This window comes from Sebastes umbrosus, chromosome 4 (assembly GCF_015220745.1).
Source record: "Sebastes umbrosus isolate fSebUmb1 chromosome 4, fSebUmb1.pri, whole genome shotgun sequence".
NCBI classification, from domain to species: Eukaryota; Metazoa; Chordata; class Actinopteri; order Perciformes; family Sebastidae; genus Sebastes; species Sebastes umbrosus.
The window spans coordinates 10,769,404-10,797,058 of NC_051272.1; the positions used below are offsets into that span (position 1 = coordinate 10,769,404).

The 27,655-nt window shown below is 39.5% G+C and overlaps 2 protein-coding genes across 4 annotated transcripts; both read right to left on the reverse strand.

Annotated features, from left to right (window-relative positions):
* Nucleotides 1-839: 839 nt before the first annotated feature.
* Nucleotides 840-11,101, reverse strand: LOC119486362 (troponin I, fast skeletal muscle-like). Of its 2 annotated transcripts, none has more exons than XM_037766436.1 (7): nt 10,925-11,101; nt 4,824-4,856; nt 3,770-3,806; nt 3,458-3,586; nt 1,991-2,080; nt 1,237-1,413; nt 840-1,036 (listed from the first exon to the last, which is right to left on the reverse strand). In XM_037766436.1, the coding sequence occupies exons 2-7, from the start codon at nt 4,829-4,831 to the stop codon at nt 941-943; spliced, it is 537 nt and encodes a 178-aa protein (XP_037622364.1). In that variant the 5' UTR covers nt 4,832-4,856; nt 10,925-11,101; the 3' UTR covers nt 840-940. The 2 variants fall into 2 exon arrangements, with proteins under 2 accessions (XP_037622364.1, XP_037622363.1); XM_037766435.1 differs by lacking the exon at nt 10,925-11,101 and adding an exon at nt 7,574-7,884.
* Nucleotides 11,102-15,732: 4,631 nt separating this feature from the next.
* LOC119486336 lies at nt 15,733-23,392 on the reverse strand. 2 transcript variants are annotated; one of them, XR_005206506.1, is made up of 5 exons: nt 22,808-23,392; nt 21,684-21,764; nt 20,588-20,772; nt 19,254-20,191; nt 15,733-16,148 (listed from the first exon to the last, which is right to left on the reverse strand). XR_005206506.1 is itself a non-coding variant. In XM_037766383.1 (5 exons), the coding sequence occupies exons 2-5, from the start codon at nt 22,899-22,901 to the stop codon at nt 19,310-19,312; spliced, it is 1,242 nt and encodes a 413-aa protein (XP_037622311.1). In that variant the 5' UTR covers nt 22,902-22,911; nt 23,006-23,392; the 3' UTR covers nt 18,508-19,309. The 2 variants fall into 2 exon arrangements, 1 of the variants encoding a protein (XP_037622311.1); XM_037766383.1 differs by lacking the exon at nt 15,733-16,148 and having other exon boundaries at nt 18,508-20,191; nt 22,808-22,911; nt 23,006-23,392.
* Between the last annotated feature and the right edge of the window lie 4,263 nt (nt 23,393-27,655).

Sequence of the window (27,655 nt, forward strand, 5' to 3'; positions counted from 1 at the left end):
TCTGTTTCTCTTTTTGTGATTCAGTTTGTTGGGTGCTAAAAGTCACCAGTAGTTAAATATACTTAATTTCAGGGTTCATTTCAGGGACAAATGTTTTTATCTGACATTATTCTGGGTCATATTTCTCTCCGTCTCCATCAACGATGTGTTGAAGATGACACCTGCGGCTGGCAGTTTTTAGCTTCAGTCAGTCCGTCTGACACCATTAGAGGATTTACACCTCATAAAACAGCAACTACCAAGAAACCATAGCTCAGCGTTGGAATATGTTCACTGCTTTTCAACACTTCCAGCGGCTTAAGAGACGCCGCATTCATTTATTTGCATCCACCTGTTGTATCGATCCTCATTTTCCTCACAGTTTAATTATATATATACTTTTTCTTACTGTTTTTTTAATAATAATTATTATATTTTAAAACAGTGCATGTATTTTGTTTAGCGATTTAAATTCCCAAAATGCAATTTATATTTGTGCCATCGGAGGGCGGCGAAGCATTATCTATGAAACCCCCTCCCACATTCATTGATAGTGTATCCAAGATTATTTAGTAATTATGTTTAAAAATAATCATCATGACATTTAAAAGTTATCGTCTAATTATGTTAAAAACTATTTAATATATGCAATAAAATAATAATGTTATCTGACAGTACCTAATTGATAATGTTGTCAGCTGAGCCAAAGAGTACAGAAGCAAAGAGACAAAGCTCTGCTGTTTTTTTTTTTTTTTTTACAACAGTAGCGTCCGCTTGGTCACATGACTCGGTCACGGGGTCCCAACATCACGGTGTCGTCACGGCTTGCGCTCCAGCTACAAATAAGTATGACCAAAACGTCTCCTTCAGTTTGTTTATTAGTCAAAGTTTCTACAACTCACAAGGTAGTTTATTATTGTTATTTAATTTATTTGTACTAAACGGCAGATAACACTCTGACTTAAGCCTCGGCCTCAAACATCTTCTTCCTCCCGTCCATGCCAGCTTTGTCTTCAATGTTTTTACGCCAGTCACCGACGTCTCGCAGTTCCTTATCCTGAAACACCAAAGACAACCAAAAATCAGAGCTGGACCAGGAGGTTTCATCAAAGTTTCTCTTTCAATCACAAGTTTCAGTTGAAGATCTGAGTAAATGACTGGTCTGGTAACCCTGAAGACCTACCTGACCAGCTCCTGATAAAGGTAGTTAGAGTCAGTCAGGTTTAACTTGACTTCAACTTTTAACCACTTCCTCACCTCCTCTTTGACCTCCTTCTTGACCTGCTTCAGATTGGCCCTCAGGTCCAGGTTGACCGTGTGTTTGGAGCCCAGCAGAGCTTTCAGCATGGCGTCGGCCGACATGCGTACTTTCCTCAGGACGGGCTTCTTGAACTTCCCCATCAGGTCCTGAACTTTGATCTTCAAGTCGTCAATCTGGAAAGTGGAAACGGTAGAGACGCCACAATGAATGAAAATTAAGTCTGGGTTTACTGCAAACAGCGCAAACCAGTGTTTGGTTTGTCTGTTCTGGGCTACTGGAGCAACATGACGGACTCCATTAAGAGGACACACTCCCTATGTAGATATGAAGGACTCATTCTAAGCTAAAACACAACAATTCTCAGTTTCAGGTGATTATACACTAATGAAAACATAGTTATTAACATTATATTCCATTTCTACCAATAGATCACTCAAAATGCCACACTGGGCCTTTAAAATCTTACCAGTTAAAAATGAAGCTAAAGATGTAAAGTTTGTCCCGAGTGTGGGAGCAGAGGAAAATTATGGGACCATTAAAATCTAAAGGGCTGACCCTCTGGTTCTGTATTATGAATCATTTTATACACATTTCCCCAAAATTCAACATGACAAACTATCTTTTAAAACTCTGGAACCTCCGCTAGATTTAAAAAGAAAGTTTGTGAGTTTTGAACAATGTTTGGGAGCATAGCTTGAGTTTGAAGGTTCTGCTGGAGGTTAAATCGTTAAATAATTTAATATAATCTACCTCCTTGTTGGTTTTATTGACTTTCATATCCAGGTCGTATCGCTCCTCGTCCATCACGTCGATCTTGTGGTGGATCTCCCGGCACAGCTCCTGAACACAAACAACAGCAATATTGTCAAAGTGATGCACTGTGGACCATAGACTGTATATAAAGATGGACAACATGACTGCTCCCCAAAAGTGAAGCCAAAACATCTGGATCGCCCCCTGGTGGCTGGCTGCAGTATCGGTCATAAAGCCCGTCCCACATATACAGGAAGCATAATGCATTAACAAAGATTTAAGAGGGTAAATAGGAGCAGATCACAAAATAATAATTCATGCTAGAATATGACCAGATATACTTAAATATATAAAATACTATAAATAAAGGCCTGTCTCTAATATAAGCCTGCTTCAAATAAAGGCCTGGTACCCTCTGCAGTTAATTAAAGGCCCTGGACATTTATGGTAAGCTAATCACAACTATGGATGAATGGATGGATGGTTTTGATCCTATTATGTGTGGAGGAAGAACCTGCCAAAATCAAAAATGAAAAAATAAATGTCATTAAATGTACCAAAAATAATATTAAAAATAAATGTAGGCATTAATTAATTTATAAAATGTGACATAAATTGATATTTCTGTTTAAATATGCTTCTTCATTTAGTAACCTGTGTATTAATTCCACTATATGTCTACTCTTCTATTTAACTTCCCCTTATATTTATTAATTTTTATTAACTTTCAAATGTATTTATTCATTATTAAAATGTATGTATTTATTTATTTCTGCAGGGTTTTCCCTTTGCATTTCCCCACCGATTTATTTTCCCAAGCTTATTTATTTCTGTATTCTTTTCTTTACACATTTCTTTTTCCGTTTCTTTATGCATTACTGCCTCATTATGCAAATGAGGGGGCTGTCATTCAACATCTGTGTCATCATGGGGTCAACAACAGAATATCCAGCAGAAATAAATAAATACATACAAGTTAATAATTAATAAATACATTTTAAAAATAAATTTAAAATAAATAAAAACAAATAATTTAAAATAAATAAACATATTTAAAAGTTAATAAATAAATGGGGAAATTAAATAGGAGAGTATATAGATAGGGGAATTAATACAAAGGTAAATAAAGAAAGAAACTAATTAAAACAGAAATATCAATTTGTGTCACATTTTATCAATTAATTAACTCCTACATTTATTTTGTAACATTATTTTTTGTACATTTAATGGGATATTTATTTATTTATTGAGTCATTTATTTATTTATTCATTAATTTTTTTAATTTGGCAGGTTCTGTCCTCCATTATTATGTACTCCTTTTACTATATTTTATAAGACATAAATATATCTATAGTAATATGTCAAACTGAAAACACTGTCACTGCATGTTGTATGGAGGAATAAATAGAGTAAAGTCACAATATAAACCCTGTATAATGCATCACGCTGCACTGTGAACTGACCTGCAGCTCCTGCATGCTCCTGGGCATGGACACAGGAGGACAGCTCTCAGCCATGTACCTCGTCCTCTCCTTCTCTTGCTCCCTCTCCTCCTCCTCCAGTAAAATTTTAGCGATGGACAGCATCAAACTCTGCCAGACAACAGACACATTACATCACATATTTATAGTCTTAGCAGCAAGAGGCATCCCTCTGCTCACTGCTGTCACTGAAAAGTGTGAATGGGAAGAGATTTTTGCCACTTTCTGTGAACAAAAAATGACCCATTTTCTTTTATTACTCAATACTGTAAAAGATGTAAAAGGATCTTTTACCTTCACATGATGCTTGCGACTCGATGACATCTTTTTCCTGAAGGATTTGAGAAAACATTTATTAGTTATGACGGATTTCTTCGACAGTGTATTATGGCCATTGTAGGTAAAAAATATATATTTATGGAGCCGGGGATGGTCTAGTAATATTCTGATAAAAATCTCACAAAATGTGGATACTCTGAGATTATAAAGTCATACATTTGCTAGAAAAAAAATCTGAATTTCTGTGAAATTAAAGTCACATATTTACAAGAAAATAATTGTTGTTTTTTTCGTCAAGGAACCACGTTGCAAGGCTGGATCAACCTCATCACAGTAAAAACGCCGCCGCTTGTTTTGTATTATGCCTGCAGTTTATGATCTCATCAAATTAGACTTTGCAATCAGATTCAGGAATAAAGAAATACTCTGGATTTTAGAACAGAATCACCAGATTATCATAGCATCCGGACTTTGAAGAGACATTGTTGTGAGTTGGGTCTATTCAGAGGAAAACAACATACTGATTTGAGTTTTTTACTCTTAAATTAGTAATTTCTTTCTCGTAATTTACCACTTTAATCTCAGAGAAAGTTTTTTCTCTGAATATTACCCCCCTCTCCTGGCTCTGTAATTATTTTTAACCTACAATGGACCTAATATGCCGTCATAGATTTCTGATTGAAAGAATATATTATAGTCATAATTATCACAGTATGCAAAGGAAAGTGACTTCATTCTAGAAAAGTCCTGAAATCAATTAATCTTGATTTGAAACAATTCTTTTTACTTATTTACTTATTTTAAGGTTTTATGACTCAATAATAGACCAAATGGGATGATAAGATTTTTTTTTTCCCGTGCAAATATTTGCACAAATGTTGTTTCTGTAACACTTCTACGATATGTACTATATGTAAAATTCCTGTTTTAAATGCAACATATGGTTCTTCTGATTAGATACTTAAAACGTTTGACATGAGATTGACATTTTGAAGTTTATCTTCAGTGTTATGGGTTCAAAATAAAACATAGATGAACATATAAATGAATGAGATCCAGAATCACTCACTCTGACATCTTGGCGTTTGTCTGGCTTCAAAGCCTGCAGAAAAACATAATTTCATTTTTGACATATATAAGAAAAGTATCTGAGAAAGACAGAGAAGTCATTCAGTATGAGGTGGACAGCTGACACAAACAGAGAGGGAATAGGAAACGACTTGAAGACAGGTCAGGGTGAGGAGGACCAGGACTGGAATGTTTCTGTCTGGTCTCTCAGAAATAATAACTCCACTTAGAGGAAATAGGACACCAACTGAGAAACCTCCAGTCTAAATTAGGACAAGGGTTTGGGGTTCAGTTGTCTCCCCGTGGGCATCCTTGTCATGAAAGGTCTGTCTTCTGGAAGATTATCAGGAAACACTTGATACCTCCTCTGTTGATACAAACATCTCTGACTGTGACTGAGACGTCTTCTCTGAAAATAGAGACCGGGCAGAACAATCTATAGAGCGACAATCACTGCGTCCAAACGGAAAACAGAGAAATAAAGGCTCTCCAGTCTTTACTAAAATATCTAAAAGACGTCACAACAATGATTTCTCCACAAAGACATAGAATAGTTGATAAAACTCAGGGGTGTCACCATCATGTTTGTGTGGCCCCAAATCCCAATCCAGTGGTATAACATCGGGCCTCATGCAGGAAGCAATATATGAACAAATGTTCTCTTATTTTGTTCGTACCCACGATTTGTTCTTATTTTGTTAGTGCCCATTGATTTCTGTGATTCACCAATGTTTCCTTTTTTTGTTTGCTCTTCTCTGAGGTAAGAGAACATTTTACGAGTGGTTGAGAACACTCTTGCCAAGATAAGAAAAAAAAAATCTTTTTTTCAGAGTCCACAAATTGTTTGTCCAACGCAAGGAAACCTACGTTTTAAATTTGAGGAAAATAAAACAAATTATTTAATAATCAAATTTAGATTATGTTTGAGTAATTATAATGATTGGATTATTTAATTCATCATTCAGCACACCTGGGTAAGAGCAGATTTAAGAACGTTTGGTGCATCTGGAGTAGACTTCTCTTATTTTTTTTCTTAAAAGAAAATGAAGAGAAAATATAAGACACATTTAAGAGAATGCTGCTGCATGAGGCCCGTTGAGTAAGTGCCGATACCAATACAGAGTTTAATCCAATGTTTCTCTTACAGCACTGAGTATTTTTAGGTTTTTAACAGAACAAACAAAAAAGCATCAAAAATGTTTATATAGCCGATAGTGATCAATCAAACACAGAATCTGCATGATCCTGATTCTGCAGAGTGATCATGTTTTTTTTGTGCTCCCGATCAGAGTCCTTAAACACCGAGTATGTGCCAATACCAATATCAAGTCTGATCCAATATTTCTCTGACAACATTGTGTAAGTTGATTCTTTTTGAACAGCATAACAAACAAAAAAGGATCAGAAATGGACCTGACTTTATGTAGCTGATACTGATCCCGCTTCTGCAGATAGATTTGGGACATCCTGAGTACAAACCACATCTGTTAAACTGACTTAAAAGGATCGTGTGTGTCGTCCAAACACAAAAACAGTTTGGGAATAGGATGTCTAGCAGATCCAGTTTTTACAAAAAGGACATTTTATAATAGCCTTATTGTGTGTAACAATCTGACGGCCTCGCCGCTATTCAGTTTTTCAGAAGGCATAACGGTTTTAAAGATAGAGTGAAGTCTAAATAATGCTCCAAACTCCACAAAAACGAGCATGTCCATTTCCAAAGGGGTCCTTTGACCTCTGATCTCAAGATATGTGAATAAAAATTGGTTCTATTGGTACCCACGAGTCTTCCCTTTACAGACATGCCCACTTTACTGGGCCCAAATCACAGCATGGCTTTTTCTATGGTGTTCCTCAAGGTCTTGGTGTCTTAATGTGGTATTTTGGAGGAATTATTGATCATTTTTATCAATTCTTCAGTGGTAAAAAATTGTTAAATTTAGCACCAAATCTGTGTAACAAATGGTATCAACCCAAAAAATTACTGCAACAAAGTCTCGTTCCTCCTACAAATTCATAACGGATCTGAGATGTTTTACTGCAAAATCATACGATGACTTTGTGTCCATATTCTGAAAAAAAATATGAATTTGTTCTGTTGTACTCTGAAACCGGAGCTCATAGTAGATCCTCACTAAATTGACATTATAAACTATAAACAAAATATACTGTATGTATGTATTTGTAAGGTAACTGTATAATCCAAGCTATTCTATATTTTTCACCTTTTATATTTTCTTGGACTGTTGATGCTGCAGACTATTGTGAGCATAACTGGATCAAACATGAAGCAAAAAAACAACTTATTAAACAAAGGTGTCAGATTAATAACTAAGTCTGAGCTCTGACACATTAAATGTATTCAGTTTGTGATGATACGGCGATAAACACTGGGACCATCTGCATTTACACACACACACACCTCATCACACTTCACTTACTGACATTCTGCATTCTTGCTAACTCCTGCATGTTTACAGCCTCTATTTTATACTGATGTTCATTAACATGCTCTGTCCCGATCAAAGAAACAAATAAATGAAATGAAAATGACTTCATCCTCAGTGGACATCAACCCCCTTAGTCATCCTACAGCGAGGTTGTTTTTACCAACTTGTCAATAACAGCTTAAACATCCAAAAACAACACATTTGTTTTGACAAGAACTCATGACGACGAGGTCAAAAAGCTCATCTATGAATCACATTTGTGCAAAACCAATCAGCAGAAGAAAAGTAAAGCTTTGCTTACCTTTTGGTTCTTAGACGGAAACAGAGCGGAGCAACAGATTTTGGGAAGCAGCTCAGTTTTGGCACTATTAGTTGGTTTATATTGAATTCCCCAAAGGCAAAGGAAACCCCATCTTTCTCTTTATGGAAGTCGATTTTCTCTCAGACCAATGGGCTCACCAGCACCTGAAATATTATATCTGACCCCCCCTTCACCCTCAGATCTCCTCCCTATCTGACTTTATAAATAGCCCCTTCCTTCTAGATTGTTTCACTGATTATTATTCCTCCTTAAACGAAGCTACTCGTCAGCCTGGAGGTGAAGACGAAGAGAAGTAGAGTGGAGGTCGACAAGATGTGACTCAATAAACAGATTATTATCACACATGACCACTGCCAGGCTCAGTGTATAAAACAAGGCTGGACTCGATGAAGGAAACCAGCGAGCAGCCGTAATGAAAGTTGAAGCGACAGCAGGTGGAGGGCAAGAAGGAGTCAGGGTGTAGTTTCAAGGCGGTCATTTAAGACACACTAAGTGGATGCTATTAAGAAGCTGTTAACAGGAGAAGCTGTTAACAGGATCGTTTGGATGAAGATCACACAGGAAGTTCTGTGCAGGAAGACAAACAGGAAAGGGGCAGAAATATGAGAATAAAAAGGTCATAAATAGAAAAGACTGTTTGCAAACAAATAGTTAGAGGACTCATTTACACAACAGGGACATTTAGTTTAGTTTTAAAAACATATGGCCAACAGCAAAGCCTCTGAATATTTTCATTTAGCGGCTGAATTTAACGGCAAAGGATGAACGGAAATACAGCAAATAGTAGTGTTTGTTGGTTGCTTCATTCTAAGTTGCATAAATAATGCAGGAAGTTTCCTTAAAGGGCAGGTCTATTATTTTGTTTTGCATTTTAGGTTTTTATATCATTCTGTAGCTTCCCACAGTAGCGTTCCTTATGTAATCAGTAGCTAAACAACGTACTGCTGTAGACGCAACACAAACAAACTAACCGATCGATGCAGCGGTAGTCCAGAAACTCCTGAGAGGTAAAATTACTGTTTTTGTGAATGGAGTCTGGTGGCTTTGAAGATCATGATATAACGTCCCTGTTGAAAAGGCTGTCTAACGGCGAGGTAAAGCGGTGAAAATATTCTAAATATAGCGTAAACTTAATCTGATAAAATACGTTTTTCTGCTGCTCCCGTCCACAGCTGCTTTACCTCGCCGTCAGACAGCCCTTTCTGATGGGGAACTGAAGACGTTATATCGCTCTCTTTAAAGCCACCAGACTCCATTCACAAAAACAGTAATTTTACCTCTCAGAACACGGGAGTATACATACAAAACCACTTCAAAAAATCTAAACCAACCCTTTCAGTTATTTACAAACTTAGCACAGCTAATGTTGACTCGGCTAGTGCTAGCGTTCACATTATTCATAACATTATTGATTAGCTTACTGTGGTAACTTACATCATTGCTTTTTGCTAACGGCTGAGTGGGCGTTTCCATCTGAAAAACCCGGAAAAGAACGCAGATGGACCCTTTAAGTAACAATAATATACTCTATTAATGGTAAGAAAAAATTGGAAAAAAGCTACAAATATATAAAATAAATAAAGAATATAAAGTAAGAACAAAAATAAATACAACTACATGACACAAGAGATGACCTTGTGTTTTTGTGTCAAAGTAACACAGTAAAAATCCAAATACAGTTGTTGATTATCCTGTTCAGCTGCTGACTGCTTGTTTTGCTTACTCCTGTTCTAATTTGATATGTTGTGTTTTTTATCGGTTATTTTAATGGCTTATTTTAACAGCAGGCCGAGGGACAACAGTTAGAAATGTTTGGCTAACACTGGAACATCTCATTGTCCCTGAGGATAAAAATAAGTATATTAATTTAATATTATTATATTACGCTAAGGTATTCCTGACATGTGTAAAAGCTCTGGTGTTTCTCTATGAGAGGGGTGAGGCTAACAGATGGAGGGTTTCAGTCACGGCTGCTGGTGACAGACAAACTGCAGCATGTGAAGCCACGAATACACAAATGATACGAGACCCTTAAAACCACAACCACGACTATAACAGTTCTCCATGAAGTCAAAGTAGTTTTAAACTGGAATATCTCATGTGCGCTTGTACCAAGAATCTGTTGTTGTTGTTGCACTTTTAATCTGGTAGCTAATGTGTATAGAAGATGGATGCATTGTTGTTTCCTATGTAGTTAGTTGTTAGGTCATTACAGGTGGTTGCAACGTGGTTTTTATGGCTTTTGGGGGGGGGGGGAATTCATTATTATAGAGTTTTTCACAGCGTTCCACCCCTGCCAAGGACTAAATCCATCAGGTCCTGTCTCAGATATGTGGTGACAGGACGTGACCAAAATAGAAAGAATAGACGTCACCTAATGAGGCGGAAATTATAGTGATGACAGAATCAAAGCAGAACTCTCTACAGCTCTCTGATGCGACTGGTTTGAGGGTACTGAGCCATTTCCATTGATCAAACTGAGGGAAAATCCATTATTTCTTTTCAAAATACATCTCAAACTAGGGTGACCAGATCCCAACGAACCAAATGTGGGACAAAGAGTTTGTGTGGGACAATGTGGGACACGTTACCAAGGCTGAGAGGTAGTCTACAATTTTGATATAATGTCTGTGTAACTTAAATAATTAACATTTCTATTCAGCCCCTTATCTTGTAACATCTCTATGCTTTAATGCCCGAACACATCCATAGATCAACATGTCTCTTTTTGAGCTGAACGTTTCTTGTGACACTCACATGAACTGTGTCGCTTCATGTCGTATTCCCCCTGTGTGAAACTAAAAAATAACTCACAAAAAACTCTGAGAATCTCCTTCCACCAGCTTATCAATACTTATAAGTAGTTTCACAGTGTTTGTTGTAGCTGCTCTTCCTTTTCTTTGTGATAGTTTCCATCATATTCCTCCTGAATCTGCAGAGCTTGTGACTTTGCGGTGACTCGCAATTTTCTCCGTTGGGCGTAGCGTAGCAAAGACGGTGAAATGTTAACCTGCACTTGACCCACGTGTGCGATGTGTGTGTGTGATGACAGCCGTCCGTGCTTTCTTCACAGCCAATGGATAATAGACAGATTTTTTTTTAAAAAGCATCTGTCCTGCAGTGATTTGACTTTGAAAACTGGAGCCAAAGAAATGTTGTGGAATGATTTTGGACATCGTCTCAGTGTGGGACGTGGGACAAGGGATAAAAATGCTGTACAGTCCCTCGTAAAGTAGGACACCTGGTCACCCTATCTAAAACTGATAGCCATAACATACAATACAGTAACTTTGGTAAACACTGAGGTTCTTAAAACCTTTAGTTACTTACCAAACAAGCAGCTCGTGTGATGTCACTATACGCTAACATCGCCCCAAAAAACACCTTAACCTGCAATCCACTTTGCATTTTTTTAGGATTATTGTGGTGCCACTGGGGTCTGTTCCAGGTACCGTAAAGACAGATAGTTGTGATGTTGTCCAAGAGCATCTGAAGGGGAACATGTTTAAAGCCTCTGTTGACCCACACAGGTGTTTCCAGTTAATCTGGTTGATTAGACCTTTTCTCAGGACTGTGTGGGCGTGAACAGACTAACTGAATGACATCTTCCTGAGTTTCCTGTTAGCTTTGTTCAATCTGTTAGGGTGGGACAAATTTTATCATTCTTTTGGTACGTGTCCACAGGATCCGTCCAATGCATGGCTTATTTCTCGCCTTTATGGTACGTGTCCACAGGGGAGTTTTTTACCGCAAGGGATTGCCTCGCTTCCCAGCATTGGAAGCTTGATGGGCTGCCACTAGACACAACACACTCGGCTCCTGATTAGACGAACGCTTTCCCTCCGCGGGCTGCCGCTCTCAGCTTTCAAACCGGAAACAACATGGCGGCTCGTTCCTTTCTTCTCTTATTTCACGAAAACAGTTCACCGAAATGTGTTTCTGAAAACATTTGAGGCGAGAAATAAGCCATGCAGTTGCTGAATCTGTTTTTATTTTGGATCGACAACGTTTATTTTAAAAGATTCTCAGGGGTTTGGAGAGGCGGCGAGTCGCGTCGGACACCTGTGATTTGCATAAAGTAGACTAGACCTCAACTTTATGCAAATGAGGAGCAGGCAACGTGACGCTTCGTCTCTCGAATCGCACCGCCACGCTACCAGAATGCATTGGCTCCAAGCTATAGACCAGACCAGCATGGCGTGATCGCCGAGGCTGCGCTCTAAATATAGTTTCAATTTAGTTTTTCTTAAAGACTATAGTTTTTATTTAGTTCCAGTTTGCTTTGCGTTATAGTTTCCGTTTTAGTTTACTATAATAACCCCGGTTTGTACACCTTTAAAAAGACCTTTAGTCGTAGTGAGTACACTGGCTTTTGCTCATTTCAAGACCATTTTTTTTAAATATTCTGCATTGTACTTTTACTGCTTTGTACTACACGGTTGATTACAAAATCAGCACCAAAACATCTGTTAAGTACATACTTTTCTTTAATATTTCAACAGTACAAATTATATCTGACTTAATAAACATGACATGAGAAATACATCGCTTCACATTTCTGAATATCATATTCATTGAGAACATTCTGGGCCACTGAGAAATCACCTGAGAGAACAAGTTAGAAAACCTATTTGGTTTGATATGATGACTTTGACTTGGGAGCATTTACAACGAGGGATAAACCAAAATATTCAGATACGTTGTCTACTACAGTGCCTCGTATGAACATATGTGGAGAAATATATCCTCTTCTTCGGTCTCATCACCACCTGCATTAGTAAAACACTGGTACACTAATGACTAGCAAATATATTACAGCAAGGACCACTTTACACAAATGTCATGTTCATACTTTTGCTCAAAATAAAACATCAAAAAATATTCAACATTGTACAACATATCGAGAGAAGTTAAAGTCATACAAAGTGTGCAAATGTCACCGTACGGTCACGACTCCAAATGAAGGCACCAGCTTCCACTCCTACCACACCGCTCACATGACGACTTCACTGTGCTGCTGGGGGTTAATGTCACCAATGTTAGAAATGTCCTGTACAACTGATTCACACTGAGGCTTACCATGAACTCAAAAAATATCAAAATCAAGCCAACGAATTTAGGGGAAATGTCTGTATTTAAATAAAACGGTCCAACAGAAAAATACAATAGTGGGCTAGTTATATCTGTCTGGTTCATGCTTTGCTCAAAAAATGCTTCTAGCTTCGATGATACGGCTTCGAAGTTCAGAGCGCAATATGTTTTGTACGATGGGCATTGATTTAACAGGACATAAACCGTTAGCTAATCTGACCCAAAATTTTAACCACTAAACCTGAACCAAACTTTTAGCTTTTACCTAATTTATAGTTGTATAACTGAGCCTTTAGCTAAATACAACTTAACTTTTAATTGTTAGCACGCTACAACCAAACTTTAAGCTGCTTTATTGATCAATTAGCAAACCAGAGACAAACTTTTAGCTGCTTAATTGAAGCGTTAGCTAACGAGAACCAAACTTTTAGCTGCTTAATTGAACCGTCAGCTAAACAGACCCAAACTTTTTTTCACCGCTAAACCAAACCACCATAACACATGTAAAATGACTAACCTGAACCGTCTGATTTGCTTTTGTAACTATGGATTATGTTTTTTATTTAGTTTTTATTATCTAAATGGCATTTTCAGGCTTCTCAGGGCTGAACATTCCATAGTATTAAAATTGCATTTATAAGTATTACCCCTGTGCAATTATCTTTGCGTGATGAGACCACTTAAGCATTTGCGGTGAGTCTGATGCATAAAATCAAGCTCTCCTTAATCCTCCCTTTAAATTAGAGCACAGGTTCATGGAGCTAACCTGACTAGCAGCTAATAGTTGTTGAAAAACAGCCTTTTTAATTTTGTTAAATTTGTCATTAGCCATGTCTGTTCACTCACTGCCATCCAAACAGCATCCCTCATACTCTGCTACAAGACTGGAAAAAGGGTTTACCTTCTAATGGTGAGGAAAAATGTAATCTTAACTCAAAACATTATGATCCTCTTCATATCCAGAAACATTGACTATTGACATTAATATCCCATTATTAAGGCACAATCACACATGTGCGAAATCAACATTCGTCTCCTGTTCACTTCCATTCTAGGAGAGCGAAGTGGCTAAAAAACATTCGCTTCCGGAGGCGAAGCAAATACGCATCTTCGCATTCATGTGGAGTTCAATTTTGGTGACCTTGCATTCGTGCATGTGTGACCGTGCCTTTATTCCGAATTTGATACGGGTCATGTAAACAGCATATTCTGTTTGGATATTTTCCCAATTAGTTCTTATTCTGAATAGTTTTTTCCAATTAAGACGTGGAATATGCCGATATTATTCAGGTTTTAAAAGCATTCTTTAGACATGCATACAGCACATTCAGAATATGTCTAATTTTTTTTTACTGCAGTTTGTGACACGCGGCCTCTTGCCTGTTTACTGCCAGCTCTGTGTGTTGTACACAAACCAACTAATCAAAGAGTTTGCAGAGATGCATGCACATAGGAAAAGTTGGTAAAGAAAAAGGTAACGCCTGTCCACTACTCGGAGGAGGTGATTTAAATACCCTCTTACTCCAAAGAGAAAACTACTATATTTTCACCCTCCAGACTCTGAATCAAGAGGATGAGATCAAATATTTTCTCTAAAACGAATCATGGTGGTTGTACTATGATGGCTCTTCCTACATATACAGTTACAGTTATATATTCTGACGCGTATTCTTAAAAATTTAAAAATGTTATACAATAGGTGTCTTTTTTCCATATTGGGATTTGATATAGATAATTTATTTAGAAGGGTGTTTTAGACCCAATTTATTGTACAAGTATTAAATATTTCTTCTTTCCATTTTCCTCTACCTTAATGTAATATTTTAGATGGATTTTCTGATATATGTGATGATGAATATGACATGTTTGATATTTAGAAGTATGGCTTTTGTATTACTGTTATTATGTACTTAATGAAATTGTGAATTGTTTGTGGATGTTTTTATCACGTCGGTGCCATCACAGAGCTTGGTTATTGGTGTGCTTTATGTATAAATATGGGTGTTTTTTCCACTTTTTCAAACATTTTGACCTGATGAAGATCCAAGCAGATCGAAACATAGTCAATCAAAATATTGTGGCATGGAGTAGTGTGCAGGCGTTAACTTTTTCTTTACTGACGCTTTTCTGATAGCCTTGCACCTAAACATGATGTGCGTATAATTAATCTTCTTCTACCCAAAAGAAAAGCATTTCTGGACAGAAGGAGAAACACACCTACTTTTAAACATCATATAAAAGACTTGGAAACATTATTATAGTATGCACGGCTGCATGTAAACGGGAATATTAGTGTAATATTCATGTTCATTAGCCGTGTAGACAGCTTAGTAAATATTGTCTTTTTCGGAATAAGGGGAACAAAACGGTGTATTTTGTGCATGCAAGTCAGTGTCAGATTATTATGTTGGCTGAAAAGTAAAAAAACTAAAACAAAACATAGTCCTCCAGGTAATAAAATACAGGGCAAATATTAAACCTCAATAATTTTCTCAGTACTGGCTGAGTTGTCTATAGCACCGAGTATGAAAACCTGTCATCTACCAAATGTGGGCACTAGTGCTGAAACTATTAATTGAGCCATTAATTAGTCGATAGACAGAAAATTAAATCTGCGACAACTTTGATAATCAATAAATCGTTTAGGTTATTTATTAAAGCAGAAATACCAAACAATTCTCCAATGTGGGGATATGCAGATTTCCTGTTTTATATTATTATAAATTGAATTTTGGTAGGAAAAAACAAGACTTTTGAAGATGTCACCTGAAACTATTTTCTGCCTTTTATATAATCAATAGTTTTTATAATTTTATAATAATCAATAGTCTCAGCCCTAGTTAGCACTGGTCAAATTATTATTCTGTGATTAGACAATCACTGAGTAGTTGTGGAAAAACATTTTTGTATTTAAAAAGGTACAAGATGTTAAAAAAAAAAAAAAAAAAAAAAAAGGGTCCTGTTGAGACTGAAACTATTGTTTTAGTGGCGGGGCAACACAACAATCAAAAAAAATAATGTAAACTCAGGTTATTGGGGAAATCAGATAGTGTGAACCATGTAAACACTTTAATTGAACCATTACCTTAATCTGGTTATTGAAACATCTCCCTCCTCATATGTGAAATGTCATCAGCCATACTCCCAAAATAACAATAATTCAAACAATATCAAAACAAAAAGGCAATAATTTGCATTTTGGACAACCCTGTGAGTAGTGCAAAATCATCTCTTGCAGTGTAAATCCTGGATCGCAGTTTAGTGGCACCGATACAATAATACTGATAATCCACAGAGATGCACGTCACCCAGCTTCACTGCATACACCGAAGTTCATATTCACAAAGCCACAGTCTGAGCACCACCGAAGAGATTTAACCAAATAAAAACTGTGGCTGAAGATGGGGCTACAGTCTTCCTCACAGAGGACAGGTTGGGCCGTTCGTCTTCCATCAAGTACGACCTCGGAAAACACACAGAGAGAAAGTAAAGAAAAACAGCGTGGAAACGTCAAAGCAGGTCAGATTTAAAACGTGTCCGTGTGCAAAGTTCCCTCTTGCGATAGAAGCAGATTATTCAGTCATGTAATCCAGTCAGTGGTGATCGATCCAATAGTGATAAATCACATGTACATCCCCGAATCTTCAGAGAATCAGCAGCAGAGTTGCAGCTTTGTTTTAACAGGGAACCAACTTCTTTTTAATTAACCCACCGACTACAACGGCCAGTACATCCAAACAACCACTCTACCAGCAAAGTATAGTTTTAGGAAGAATAACAAAACTCCAAACAAATGGCCAGTTACTTGCTTCATTGACTACGTTTACATGCACACTTATACTCCGCTATTATTCTGAATTTTACACGGGTCATATAAACAGCATATTCCGTTTGGATATTCTGAATTAGGTCTTATGGTGCCTTCAAATGTGGTGGTGTTTACCGTGTTCACGAAAAGAGTCCATATGAACGCCCCCCTCATGTTGTATTCTCGACCTCGTAACCTCCGAGTTCACGAGTTGTGACGTATTAGTTGACGATGTCAGAAATGGCGGAGGCCTTGGAAGTTCATTTTTCGGTGCATAATAAGTTAATATATTGTAATTTTCATCATATACTATTTTTCTTCATAATTTCATATGTCTAAGGAGAATGTTGATATTCCCAACAGCCTCATCTTTTCCCCTGTCATGTCTTTGCATTTACTGCATTATGTTACCCACTTGCTAGCTTGCTAAATAGTTGGCCTCTGTGGCTACTAGATTCCGACAGTAACGTTAATATTGCCGTTGCTTAACAGCGGTGTTCTCATGACTTAACCACTTGAACGCCAAGTATATCGCGTACACGACTTCTTATGTTGTAAACACAAGCTCACGAGTTTCATTTGAAGGCACCAATATTACGAATGGAGCATTTTTAGATTAAGATATCTATGATATATTGATATTATTCAGGTTTTAGGATCAGTCTTTAGACATGTATATAACTCATTCACAATATGCGTCTCAATTGGGGTTTTTTCGTGAGTTTGTGACACAAACCAACTAGCCGACAGTTTGCAGAGATGCATACCCAAAATAAAAAGGAGAACCATCTAATTTTAAACATTATGAAAGACTTTGATATCAACAGGTTTTTGGATATTTCCAAATATCACAACGCCGACCTTTTCAAGAAGGTGGTTGAAGCAATGAAAGAGGGAGGCTGTGTTCACACAGTCACCACCGGTTACATTAAGGCCCTGACACACCAAGCTGACAGTCAGACAGTTTGGGGCCGTCTGTGAGCGTTATTTCATCTCACGCAGGCGCAGAACGTGGTAACTGGCCACGGTGAAGTTTAACTTGTCGGCCAAGACAAAGACGACGTGAGGCGACGCAACAGTCGGCCTTCATCGCCGCGAGTTCTTTGATGTCAGGTTGGTGTGTCATGTTGTAGTAGTCATGTTCATTAGCCATGTAAACAGCTTAGTAGGAATAATGGCTTTTTCCGGAATAAGGGTAAAAACTGGAATATTTTGTGCATGTAAACGTAGTCACTGTCAGATCTTTGCAGATTGTGTCAAAATCTGTATGAAACCGATTGAAGTTCACACCTGGCATCAGAAATATTTCTAAAATTCATCTCCAGTGACAGCTTGTGTTTCGATTTCACTTAAAATTTTGATTTTATCTGTGAGGAAAGTGAAACTGCTTACAGAATTGAACAGAATACGGGCTCAGCAGCAGTAAAGCCAGAGAGGAAGGCTTTCTCTCTGAGGGGGAAATAGTTTGAGCCTATGTGTTTTTTTAGGGCTGTCAAAGTTAACGCGATAATGCAAATTCATGAATGAATTCAATTTCGTTTAATGCATTAACGCAACTGGCGATTTTACTTTGTAGCAGGCTCAGTTTAAAGCTAGAGTGAAGATACTGGCATCATGTGAAACTTCTGTTGCAAAGTAGGCTAAATAACACTAAAGTTTGGTGAGGAAAAACTGTCATGGCCATTTTCAAAGGGGTCCCTTGAACTCTGACCTCCAGATATGTGAATGAAAATGGGTTCTATGGGTACCCACGAGTCTCCCCTTTACATACATGCCCACTTTATGATAATCACATGCAGTTTAAGGCAAGTCATAGTCAAGTCAGCACACTGACAGCTGTTGTTGTCTGTTGGGCTGCAGTTTGCCATGTTATGATTTGAGCATATTTCTTATGCTAAATGTAGTACCTGTGAGGGTTTCTGGACAATATGTCATTGTTTTGTGTTGTTAATTGATTTCCAATAATAAATATATACATACATTTGCATAAAGCAGCATATTTGTCCACTCCCATGTTGATAAGAGTAGTAAATACTTTACAAATCTCCTTTTAAGGTACATTTAGAACAGATAAGAAATGTGCGATTAATTGCAATTAACTGTTTTAATCAATTGACAGCCCTACTTTTTTTAGAACAAATATTCGAACGTCATTTTTGGCCAATTTTGACAGCCCTAATCTCTACCATCTGTCCCTTTAGCTGCTAAATGCTCTACTATGTTCACTAGCTGAACAGTCGGGTTTAAAGCAAAACATTAAAGTAGTGGACAGACAGCTGAACAATGAGCTGAAAGTGATGCCTGCTGTGTAATCTAGACGAACAGCGACCCTTCCAACACAAAGCTTACCAAGATGTATTTGAGTGCCAGGTGTGAACGGGGTTGTAGACTAACCTACTGAGTAATTTCCCACCCTGTACTGGAATGACATCAATAATCTCCTGAGATCTCCCGTTAAGAAATTCCCCTGATATAAAACACCACCACGACGGCATGGCACAGAACTGAAGCAGGACTATATCAACTATACAGCCAACACGATTACATCGTTATACCAAGAAGCTGTCTATATTACAGTGAAGTCTATTGCGTCTCCTGTTCTGAGAGGAGGGGTGTGGGGGGGCGTCACAGCCAGGTCACATTTACAGGTTTGAAATACATCATAACTTTTACAACCACTGAACTCAAGTGGGGACAATAATATCCAGTTGACCAGTCTACGTGGGAAGTACAGCTGCCTTTTAGGAACATATCTAATACCATGGGAGGGTGGAGGAGTAAAGAGAGTCTTGAGCAGCAGCCGAGCATGTTGGGAGTCAGGTCCACGCCACTTTGCGCGAGATGGCCTGTTTGAAGCACTCGGGGTCGACGTTGCCTCCGGGCCGCAGCGCCCTCTCCAGGCTCACCAGCACGTTTTGGTGGCACTCCCTGATGTTGACCGGGTACTTGGCCCTCAGCAGCTCGTAGGCGGCGATCAGCCTCATGTTCTGTTTCACCATCAGGTACTGGATGATGCACGTCGGCGCCAGAGAGAAACCATCTCGACAATGGACCAGGACGCGCTTCCTCTTCTCTGTGGAGGCGTCGATGCACTCGTTGATGTCCTCGAAGCAGCGCTGCTTCAGGGCCGGGCCGTCACCCAGGGCGTCCGGCACGTCTCCGATGTCCACTTTGAGGCGGGACCAGCTGTGGCGGGCGCCGCGGGAGCAGGTGCACGGTATGAGGTTGAGGCTGGGGCCCGGTTCTCCGGGCACACTGCTCATGTCGATGATGCTGTCAATGTTGTTGCGGCACAGAGTGCGCCCGTTGTACGCCGCGTTCAGGTTGCCCACATAGATGTAGTCCGTCACCTTGGAGATGACGGGTTCAGAGTACTGGAAGTGTTCCGGCCCGCTGGGTTTGGGCTCAGGCGTGTCGGGGCCCCTGGCACCGGCCGGCCCCGTGGCGGCTCGCCTGCTGTAGTTACGCAGCTTCTTGGAGCCCGAGCGGGACGGCGGGTTGGAGTCGGACTCGGAGCTGCTGTTCCAGGGCGGAGAGAAGAGAGAGAAGCGGCTGGAGGATTTACTCTTGTTGAGGATCTCCACTGGGCTGGACAGGCCGGAGCTGGACGCTGTGGTGGACGCCGAGGCGCAGAACAGAGACGCTCGCTCCAGAGATCCGGTGCTGCTGGCGGCTCCGGCACTGTGGGCCTGCTCCATCTGCAACAAACACACACACAGATCCAACATGTTGTCCACTCAGTTCCTCATCCTTCACTGGCCTACGATCCGGTCACGACGCTTTAATCACCCCAGAAAATGAGATTAGCACTGTCACAAATACCATTTTTTGGGCTTCGAAGCATCAGTGAGAAATATTCTCGCCGCTGCCGCACTACTGTATATATATAAAAAAATTGAAGCATTTGAATACTGACTTGAGGTTGATTACCATGCCAACGTTATGAAAGAAGCTTCGAACTATTTGGTACATTAAGCATTTATTAAGAACTGAAGGAGGATTTTAAACCTCTGTGTGTGTTCTGTGAAGTATTAATGACTTGTTTTGCTCAGTTATACTCAAGAACTCAGTAGCAGATGTGCATTTGGACGTACCTGAGCTTTGAGGTTGTTCTTCCACTCCTGCGTCTCCAGAGCTCTGAAGCGTCCGCTGCTGTCGGAGGAGACCGACATGCAGAGGGGCCGGTGAGCTCTGGGGGGGAGCTGGGGGGTGAGGGCCACGGGGACGGGCCTCGCATCGGCGTGCTCGCTCCTACTCATCATCAGATTTGGACAGGAGCCTGGGTCACACAGGAGGACACGTCTGAGATCAACAGCCAGATAACAGAGCAATCTGTCCTTGGTGGATAAATCAGTGAGAGTTGATCAGCTTTCATTTTCTTAAGTTGCATAAAGTATTTGACCGTTGCTTGTTTGGGGAAAAAAGTTTTTGCCAAACTCAGAAAAGAGCTGTAAAAATGTGCACACTAAACCTGATGCTGTGCCATTTACTACAACACTTATTGATGACACTCACTGGACCTGCCTTTACATGTAACGTACATTTAGAAAACTATAGCTTAAAATATATATTTACGTTACACTAGCCAGCCATTTTAGACCGTAGTCATTTCTTTGCATATCTGGTAAAGCCGCTAACTGAAGAACATTTTCCACAATTTAAAATGAAAAATCAGATGGTAGCTGGAAACAAATTTAAACTTTTATTATCCATCAGATATGCTGACAAAGCGAATTTTCACTTTGCTTTACTCACGCGAGTTGGACCGCCAGGTTTAGGCAACAAAACTACAACTTCTTTAGGTTTAGGCAAAGAAACAGTCAGTTAAGTTTAGGGAGAAACAACGGGTTTTGGCTTAAAATAACCTAAGAAGACAAAGACAACTACACATTGTTGACTCTGTTTTTTTGGGTGAAAACCCTGTCATAAGTCACTGTCGTGTCTTTCGGTGATCAGCCATGTAAATAGATGATAAAACCTACTAGTGTGTGTAGTAGGCCCCTATTGACCCACATGTATGGGGCTTATAGCGACTGATAACGCCTATTTCATAGCCTGACAACAGTCTAATCGGCTGGTTATGTATAGTCCTCAGTTAAACAGGATGCTGCACTCAATCACTGTATGTCCAGAGTGTCTGTACTAGCTAAACCACCAGATTAATGACATTTTTACTAATTTTTCACCTACCAGCACATTCTGAGCGGGCGATGGACTGAATCTGCAGTGTGTTCTGGGTTTTCAACAGGCTGTGGAGTGTTCTCACTATACCTGCAGAGAAGAAGAAGAAGAAGAAGAAGAAGAAGAAGAAGAAGAAGAAGAAGAAGAAGAAGAAGGGCATTTTATTGATCCCAGAGGGGAAATTCAATTTTTTCACTCTGTTATTTACACAGTACACATGGGCCCGAAATACACACACACACACACATGCACAAACAGGACCTATATACATGCATTAATGGAGACATGTCAGAGCAAGGGGGGCTGCCCCTGACAGGCGGATACCAACTGCGTCGCCCGGCGAAAATTTGCATCTATTGGCCTCTTTGCATTGACTTTGTATGTTACCGCGCTGTGCAAAAAATTAGGTTTAGTTAACAAAACTACAACTTCTTTAGGTTTAGGCAATAAAACTACAACTTCCTTTGATTTAGGCAACAAAACTACAACTTATTTAGGTATAGGCAATAAAACTACAACTTCCTTGATTTAGGCAACAAAACTACAACTTCTTTAGGTTTAGGCAATAAAACTACAACTTCCTTGATTTAGGCAACAAAACTACAACTACTTTAGGTTTAGGCAACAAGACTACAACTTCTTTAGGCTTAGGCAACAAAACTACAACTACTTAAGGTCTAGGCAATAAAACTACAACTTCCTTTGATTTAGGCAACAAAACTACAACTACTTTAGGTTGGTTTAGGCAACAAGATTACAAGGCCCCTGCCTTGCTCAAGGGCAGCTCAGCAGTGCCCTAGAGGCAAACTGGCATCTCTCCAGCTACCAGTTCACACTCAGTACTTGGTCCATGTGGGGACCCAAGCCAAGTCCCTATGAACTGAGCTACTAAAAGAGGTCACCCTGCAGTAAAGCTTGAATGTTCATAGTTTACAGTTTGGGAGGAGAAGAAGAAAAACACATGAGTCAGGGCGATGGACTGATCTGCAGTGTGTTCTGGGTTATCAACAGGCTGTGGAGAGTTCTCATTATACCTGCAGACAAAGAGGTCACCTTGCAGTAAAGCTTGAATGCATGAAGAGTATTTATAGTTTACAGTTTTGGAGAAGAAGAAGAAAACACCCCAGTCTTACCGATCCTTCCATTCTGCTTGTAGAGCACCTTTTTATCCAGCAGCAGTTTGTGTGCACTCAGGTCTTTGTTCCACTCTTCCTCCTCGGCTTCCATGTTCCTCCTCCTGCTGACAGAGGCACAAAAACACCCGGTGGATCAGGCGGCCCGTCATCTTTGGCAAGCCGAGCAACACTTCAGCTCCATCGGATAGACATCACCTCCAGCAGCAGCTAACCGTGGACGTGGACTGCTACTAGCTGGAGTTAGCCGCTAACTGCAGCTAACTCCAGTCCAGCAGACAGCAGCTCCTCTCTACTGTGTGTGAGTCATGTTGCTGGTTAGCAGAACTAGCCGCTGTCCGCTGCTGCTCTGCGGCTCATTGCGGGTTAACAGCAGCTACCGCCGCATCTTGTGTTCCGTCCAGCCGCTGCACAACACCGGAACACCGGCTACCGTCGGTGACGAACACCCAGAGTGTGATAAATGTAGCTCCGGTGACGAGCTGGCCCCGGCTAACCGAACAGCTTCACCAGACCACCAGCAGCATCATCATCATCATCATCACGGTGATGAGCCCGACCTCCTGCAGCGAGGACTCGAGTTAGTGATGTGTGGGTCGCGAACGAGCCGGTTCAAAGAGCCGGCTCTTTTAAGTGAACGATAAGAGCCGGCTCCCGTCCGAGAGCCGTTTTTTTCTTTCTTTTTTCTTAAAAGGGACTGTTTGTAACTTCTTACACGTATAAATCACCCGGGTCGGTTTCCAATGAGCGCTCGCATATACGCGCTCGTGTGTGACCGGAGTCTCTGCTGTACTCTGCTCCTCTGCCAGCTTGCCTTCACTCACACACACCGCGCGTTCTCGCTGTTTCTCTCCACCTCTACACGTGCATGCGCGCACACGACACACTGCAGAAGACTTCGTAGCTCTGAGAATATCTAGTGAATGTACAGTGGACGTTTGTGGAGAAATAAATGCTGCAGCTCCTCCAGGCAAACAGAGGTTTCCCGCAGAGAGTAACGTTATCGTCTCCGACCGGGTGCCGGTGTCTTCCTCCGGCTGCGGTCAGAGACGATAACGTTTCTCTTCCTGCTTCAGCCCCGGAGGCTGAAGCAGGAAAAGCCAACACTAGGATCAGCATTGATTCATGGAGAGACCTTCGTCTGGTCAGCTAACATTACTGCTAAGCAGGTGAAATATAGAGTGATATTGTGGTTTTAGCTGACGTGTGTCGCCTCACTGTGTTGAGCGATGCTCGTTCATGTCTATTTAGAGCGAGCAAGCCGGAGCCTGACGCTGACTTTTGGTGACTTAACAGCCATAGTTGTCGCTGTTAACAAGCAATTCTGAACGTTACAAACAGTCCCTTTAAGTGAATGATAATGGTACGTGTCCACAGGATCCGTGCTTTCCACGCTCCCCATTCATTGTCTATGTAAGCAGCCGCGCAATGCATTCTGGTATCGTGGCGTCGCGATTCGAGAAACGGAGCGTCACAGCGCCCGCTCCTCATTTGCATAAAGTTGAGGTCCAGTCTACTTTATGCAAATCACGGCATCTGACGCGACTCGCCGCCTCTCGAAACTCCTGAGAATCTTTTAAAATAAACGTTGTCGATTCCAAAATAAAGACAGATTCAGCAACTGCATGGCTTATTTCTCGCCTCAAATGTTTTCAGAAACACATTTCAGTGAATTATTTTCGTGAAATAAGAGAAGAAAGTTTCCAAACGAGCCTCCATACTGTTTCCGGTTTGAAAGCCGGGAGCAGCAGCCAACGGAGGGAAAGCGTTCATCCAATCAGGTGGGGACAGCCATGTGTCTAGTGACAGCCCACCAAGCGTCCAATGTTGGGAAGCGTCGCGTCCCCTCGCAATAAAAAACGCCCCTGTGGACACGTACCATAAGTGAACAATAATGGTACGTGTCCACAGGGGCATTTTTTATCGCGAGGGGACTCGGCGGTGCGCGAATAGCAGACAAGATGAGTGACAGTCAGAAACGAAGCAGCTTGTAAAATTATGGTATTCTGGAAATTATAAGGTTTAGTATAATTATATTTAATCATTTAAGTGATATATCTGCACACATACTAATCATAGGTCAAAACAGCGCTACATTTGGTTGAATTATAAAAGGAAGAAGTGGAAAAATGAAGAGCCGTTTGGGAGTCGAAAGAGCCGGCTCTTCTAGGTGAGCTGAGCCAAATGATCTGGCTCACTAAAAAGAGCCGGAATTCCCATCACTAACTCGAATGCGGTTTAAGTATGTGGGCACCTTTTCCCCTGAACTCAGCCTTACAGGTTGTGTTAAACCTCATTACAGACTCTACCAATTAAACACGTCAGGTAATACGTTATTAAAATGAGGTGGGCCATTGTTGGAGGTCAGGATTTGTGAATTACGGTGAAAGAGTTTAGGAATTATACGCATTTTGAGAGGAAAACAACCTGGAAGACTAAACTCTGCGTAAAAACGCTCATAGGTAGAGGTTTGCTCGATAATAACACTGGCATCTCTCAGAAAGGCGGAGTTAGTCAGTCATTCATCTCAATGAATCCAACTTCAACTAAGACGGTTGGGTTCATTTAACGGCTGATACAAAACACTAAAACTAACGCCCCCAAAGCAATGCAGCGTTTCAAGGATATTAACACAAATAATAATGATTAGAATTCTAATATTAACAAGTTATATGTTTATAAAATTATTTTGATTTTTTTTCACCTCCTTATTATTTCCATTTTCTGTTACTTACTACAACTTCACAACATGTCAGAGGGATATAATGTAATTTTTATTCCACTACATTTATTATTGTAGTTACTTTGCAGATTCAGATTAATAATACAAAATATAATCAACAAATAAATTATGATGTCTTATTGTAGGTTAAGATAAAACTTTATTGATCGTGGGGGAATTCACAATCTACCCAGTATATAAAGTAAATTAAATGATTCTAATTATAATCCATATTATTCTGATAATATACATATATATATGATATAATTTATATATATATATTTTAGATATATATCAAACCAAATAAACTTTTTTTTTTTAATATTTTCCTTTTCCTCTTCAAAATCCATTTTGCTTTAAATGAGCTAAACAGTTATTAGGGCTGTCAAAGTTAAAACAATAACAACGCGTTAACGCAAATTTGTTTTATATCCACTCATTTCTTTAACGCACTAACGCAACTTGCGATTTTTAGGTTGTAGCGGCTGTTTTAAAGCTAGAATGAAGTTACTGGTATCATGAAACTAGAAAAACCTAAAGAATCCATTGGTACCAACCATGTCATACGAAGGAGGATAAATACCGCTGCAAACTCACACAAAATTTTGGTGAGGAAAAACTGTCATGGCCACTTTCAAAGGGGTCCCTTGACCTCTGACCTCAACATATGTGAATGAAAATGGGTTCTATGGGTACCCACGAGTCTCCCCTTTACAGACATGCCCACTTTATGATAATCACATGCAGTTTGGGGTAAGTCATAGTCAAGTCAGCACACTGACACACTGACAGCTGTTGTTGCTTGTTGGGCTGCAGTTTGCCATGTTATGATTTGAGTATATTTTTATGCTAAATGCAGTACCTGTGAGGGTTTCTGGACAATATTTGTCATTGTTTTGTGTTGTTAATTGATTCCCAATAATAAATATATACATACATTTGCATAAAGCAGCATATTTGTCCACTCCCTTGTTGATAAGAGGATTAAATACTTGACAAATCTCCCTTTAAGGTACATTTTGAACAGATAAAAAATGATTGATTGAATGATTGGGATTACATATTTAAATCGATTGACAGCCCTAGTTGTTACATGAGCTGCCAAATAAAGAAATGCTTTATAGAACCATTTGACCAATAATTCAGTCACACATACGTGTTAAGAGAGCTCAAATATTCACACCATCTTTAATACACTCACCGTGTGTGTGTTTGTTGTAGTTCTCCGGCTGTTTCTCGTTTTCTCAGCAGACCGACCGAAGCAGCAGCAGCTTGCTCTGAAAATGATTATGTGGAGCTGATCTGGAGCCTGTTTTTTCTTCTTCTTCTTCTTCTTGTGTTTAATTGGACGGCCGGGGCCTCTCTCCAGGTATCCTGGTAACCCACCGACCTGCTGATGTCACTGCTCTCCATAATGAAGTGTGAGTGTATCTTGCTGCCTTTGTCAATAACCAGGCAGGGAAATTCACAAGAGATAAGACGGACAATGAAGGTCTGCCATGATGAGGACACGCTCAGTTCCTCTGCTTATTACCACAGACTATTACCTCAAATTATTTTACTTTTACTATCATTTACCTCCATGTTTTTAGGTTTAGTCTCATTTACATCCAGATTCTCTTGAGATGGACAAAACCAGTAAAATTAAAGGAGCTTTTTTTTTTTTTTTTTTTCAGCGATGATAAGATTTACCACAAATTATTTTTAATACTAACTAATATATGACTTTTAGGGGATCATATCATCCTTCCTTCCAGGCAGCCATTGGTGTCCATTCACTTCCCTCACTATGAATCTAAATCCCTTAATTTTTCACCTTAATATTACACAAATGTATCCATTAAAATTATGTAATGAAGAGATTTTAAGGAGATTTTAAGGAGATAATGTTTAATGGATAAATAAATGGATTGTAACACATTAAGGTATTTTAATTAGTAAAAATTAAGATGCAAATTATTAGGATCATCATTAGGATGAATTAATGGGTTATAATAAGTTTTAATGGATCACTTCCACCATAAGTTTTTTTTTTTTTTGCAGGTTTTATAACATTTAATACAAATGCTTTTTAATACTTAACATGACTGCTAACCACAGTGCTTTACTTTTGAAAAATATATATA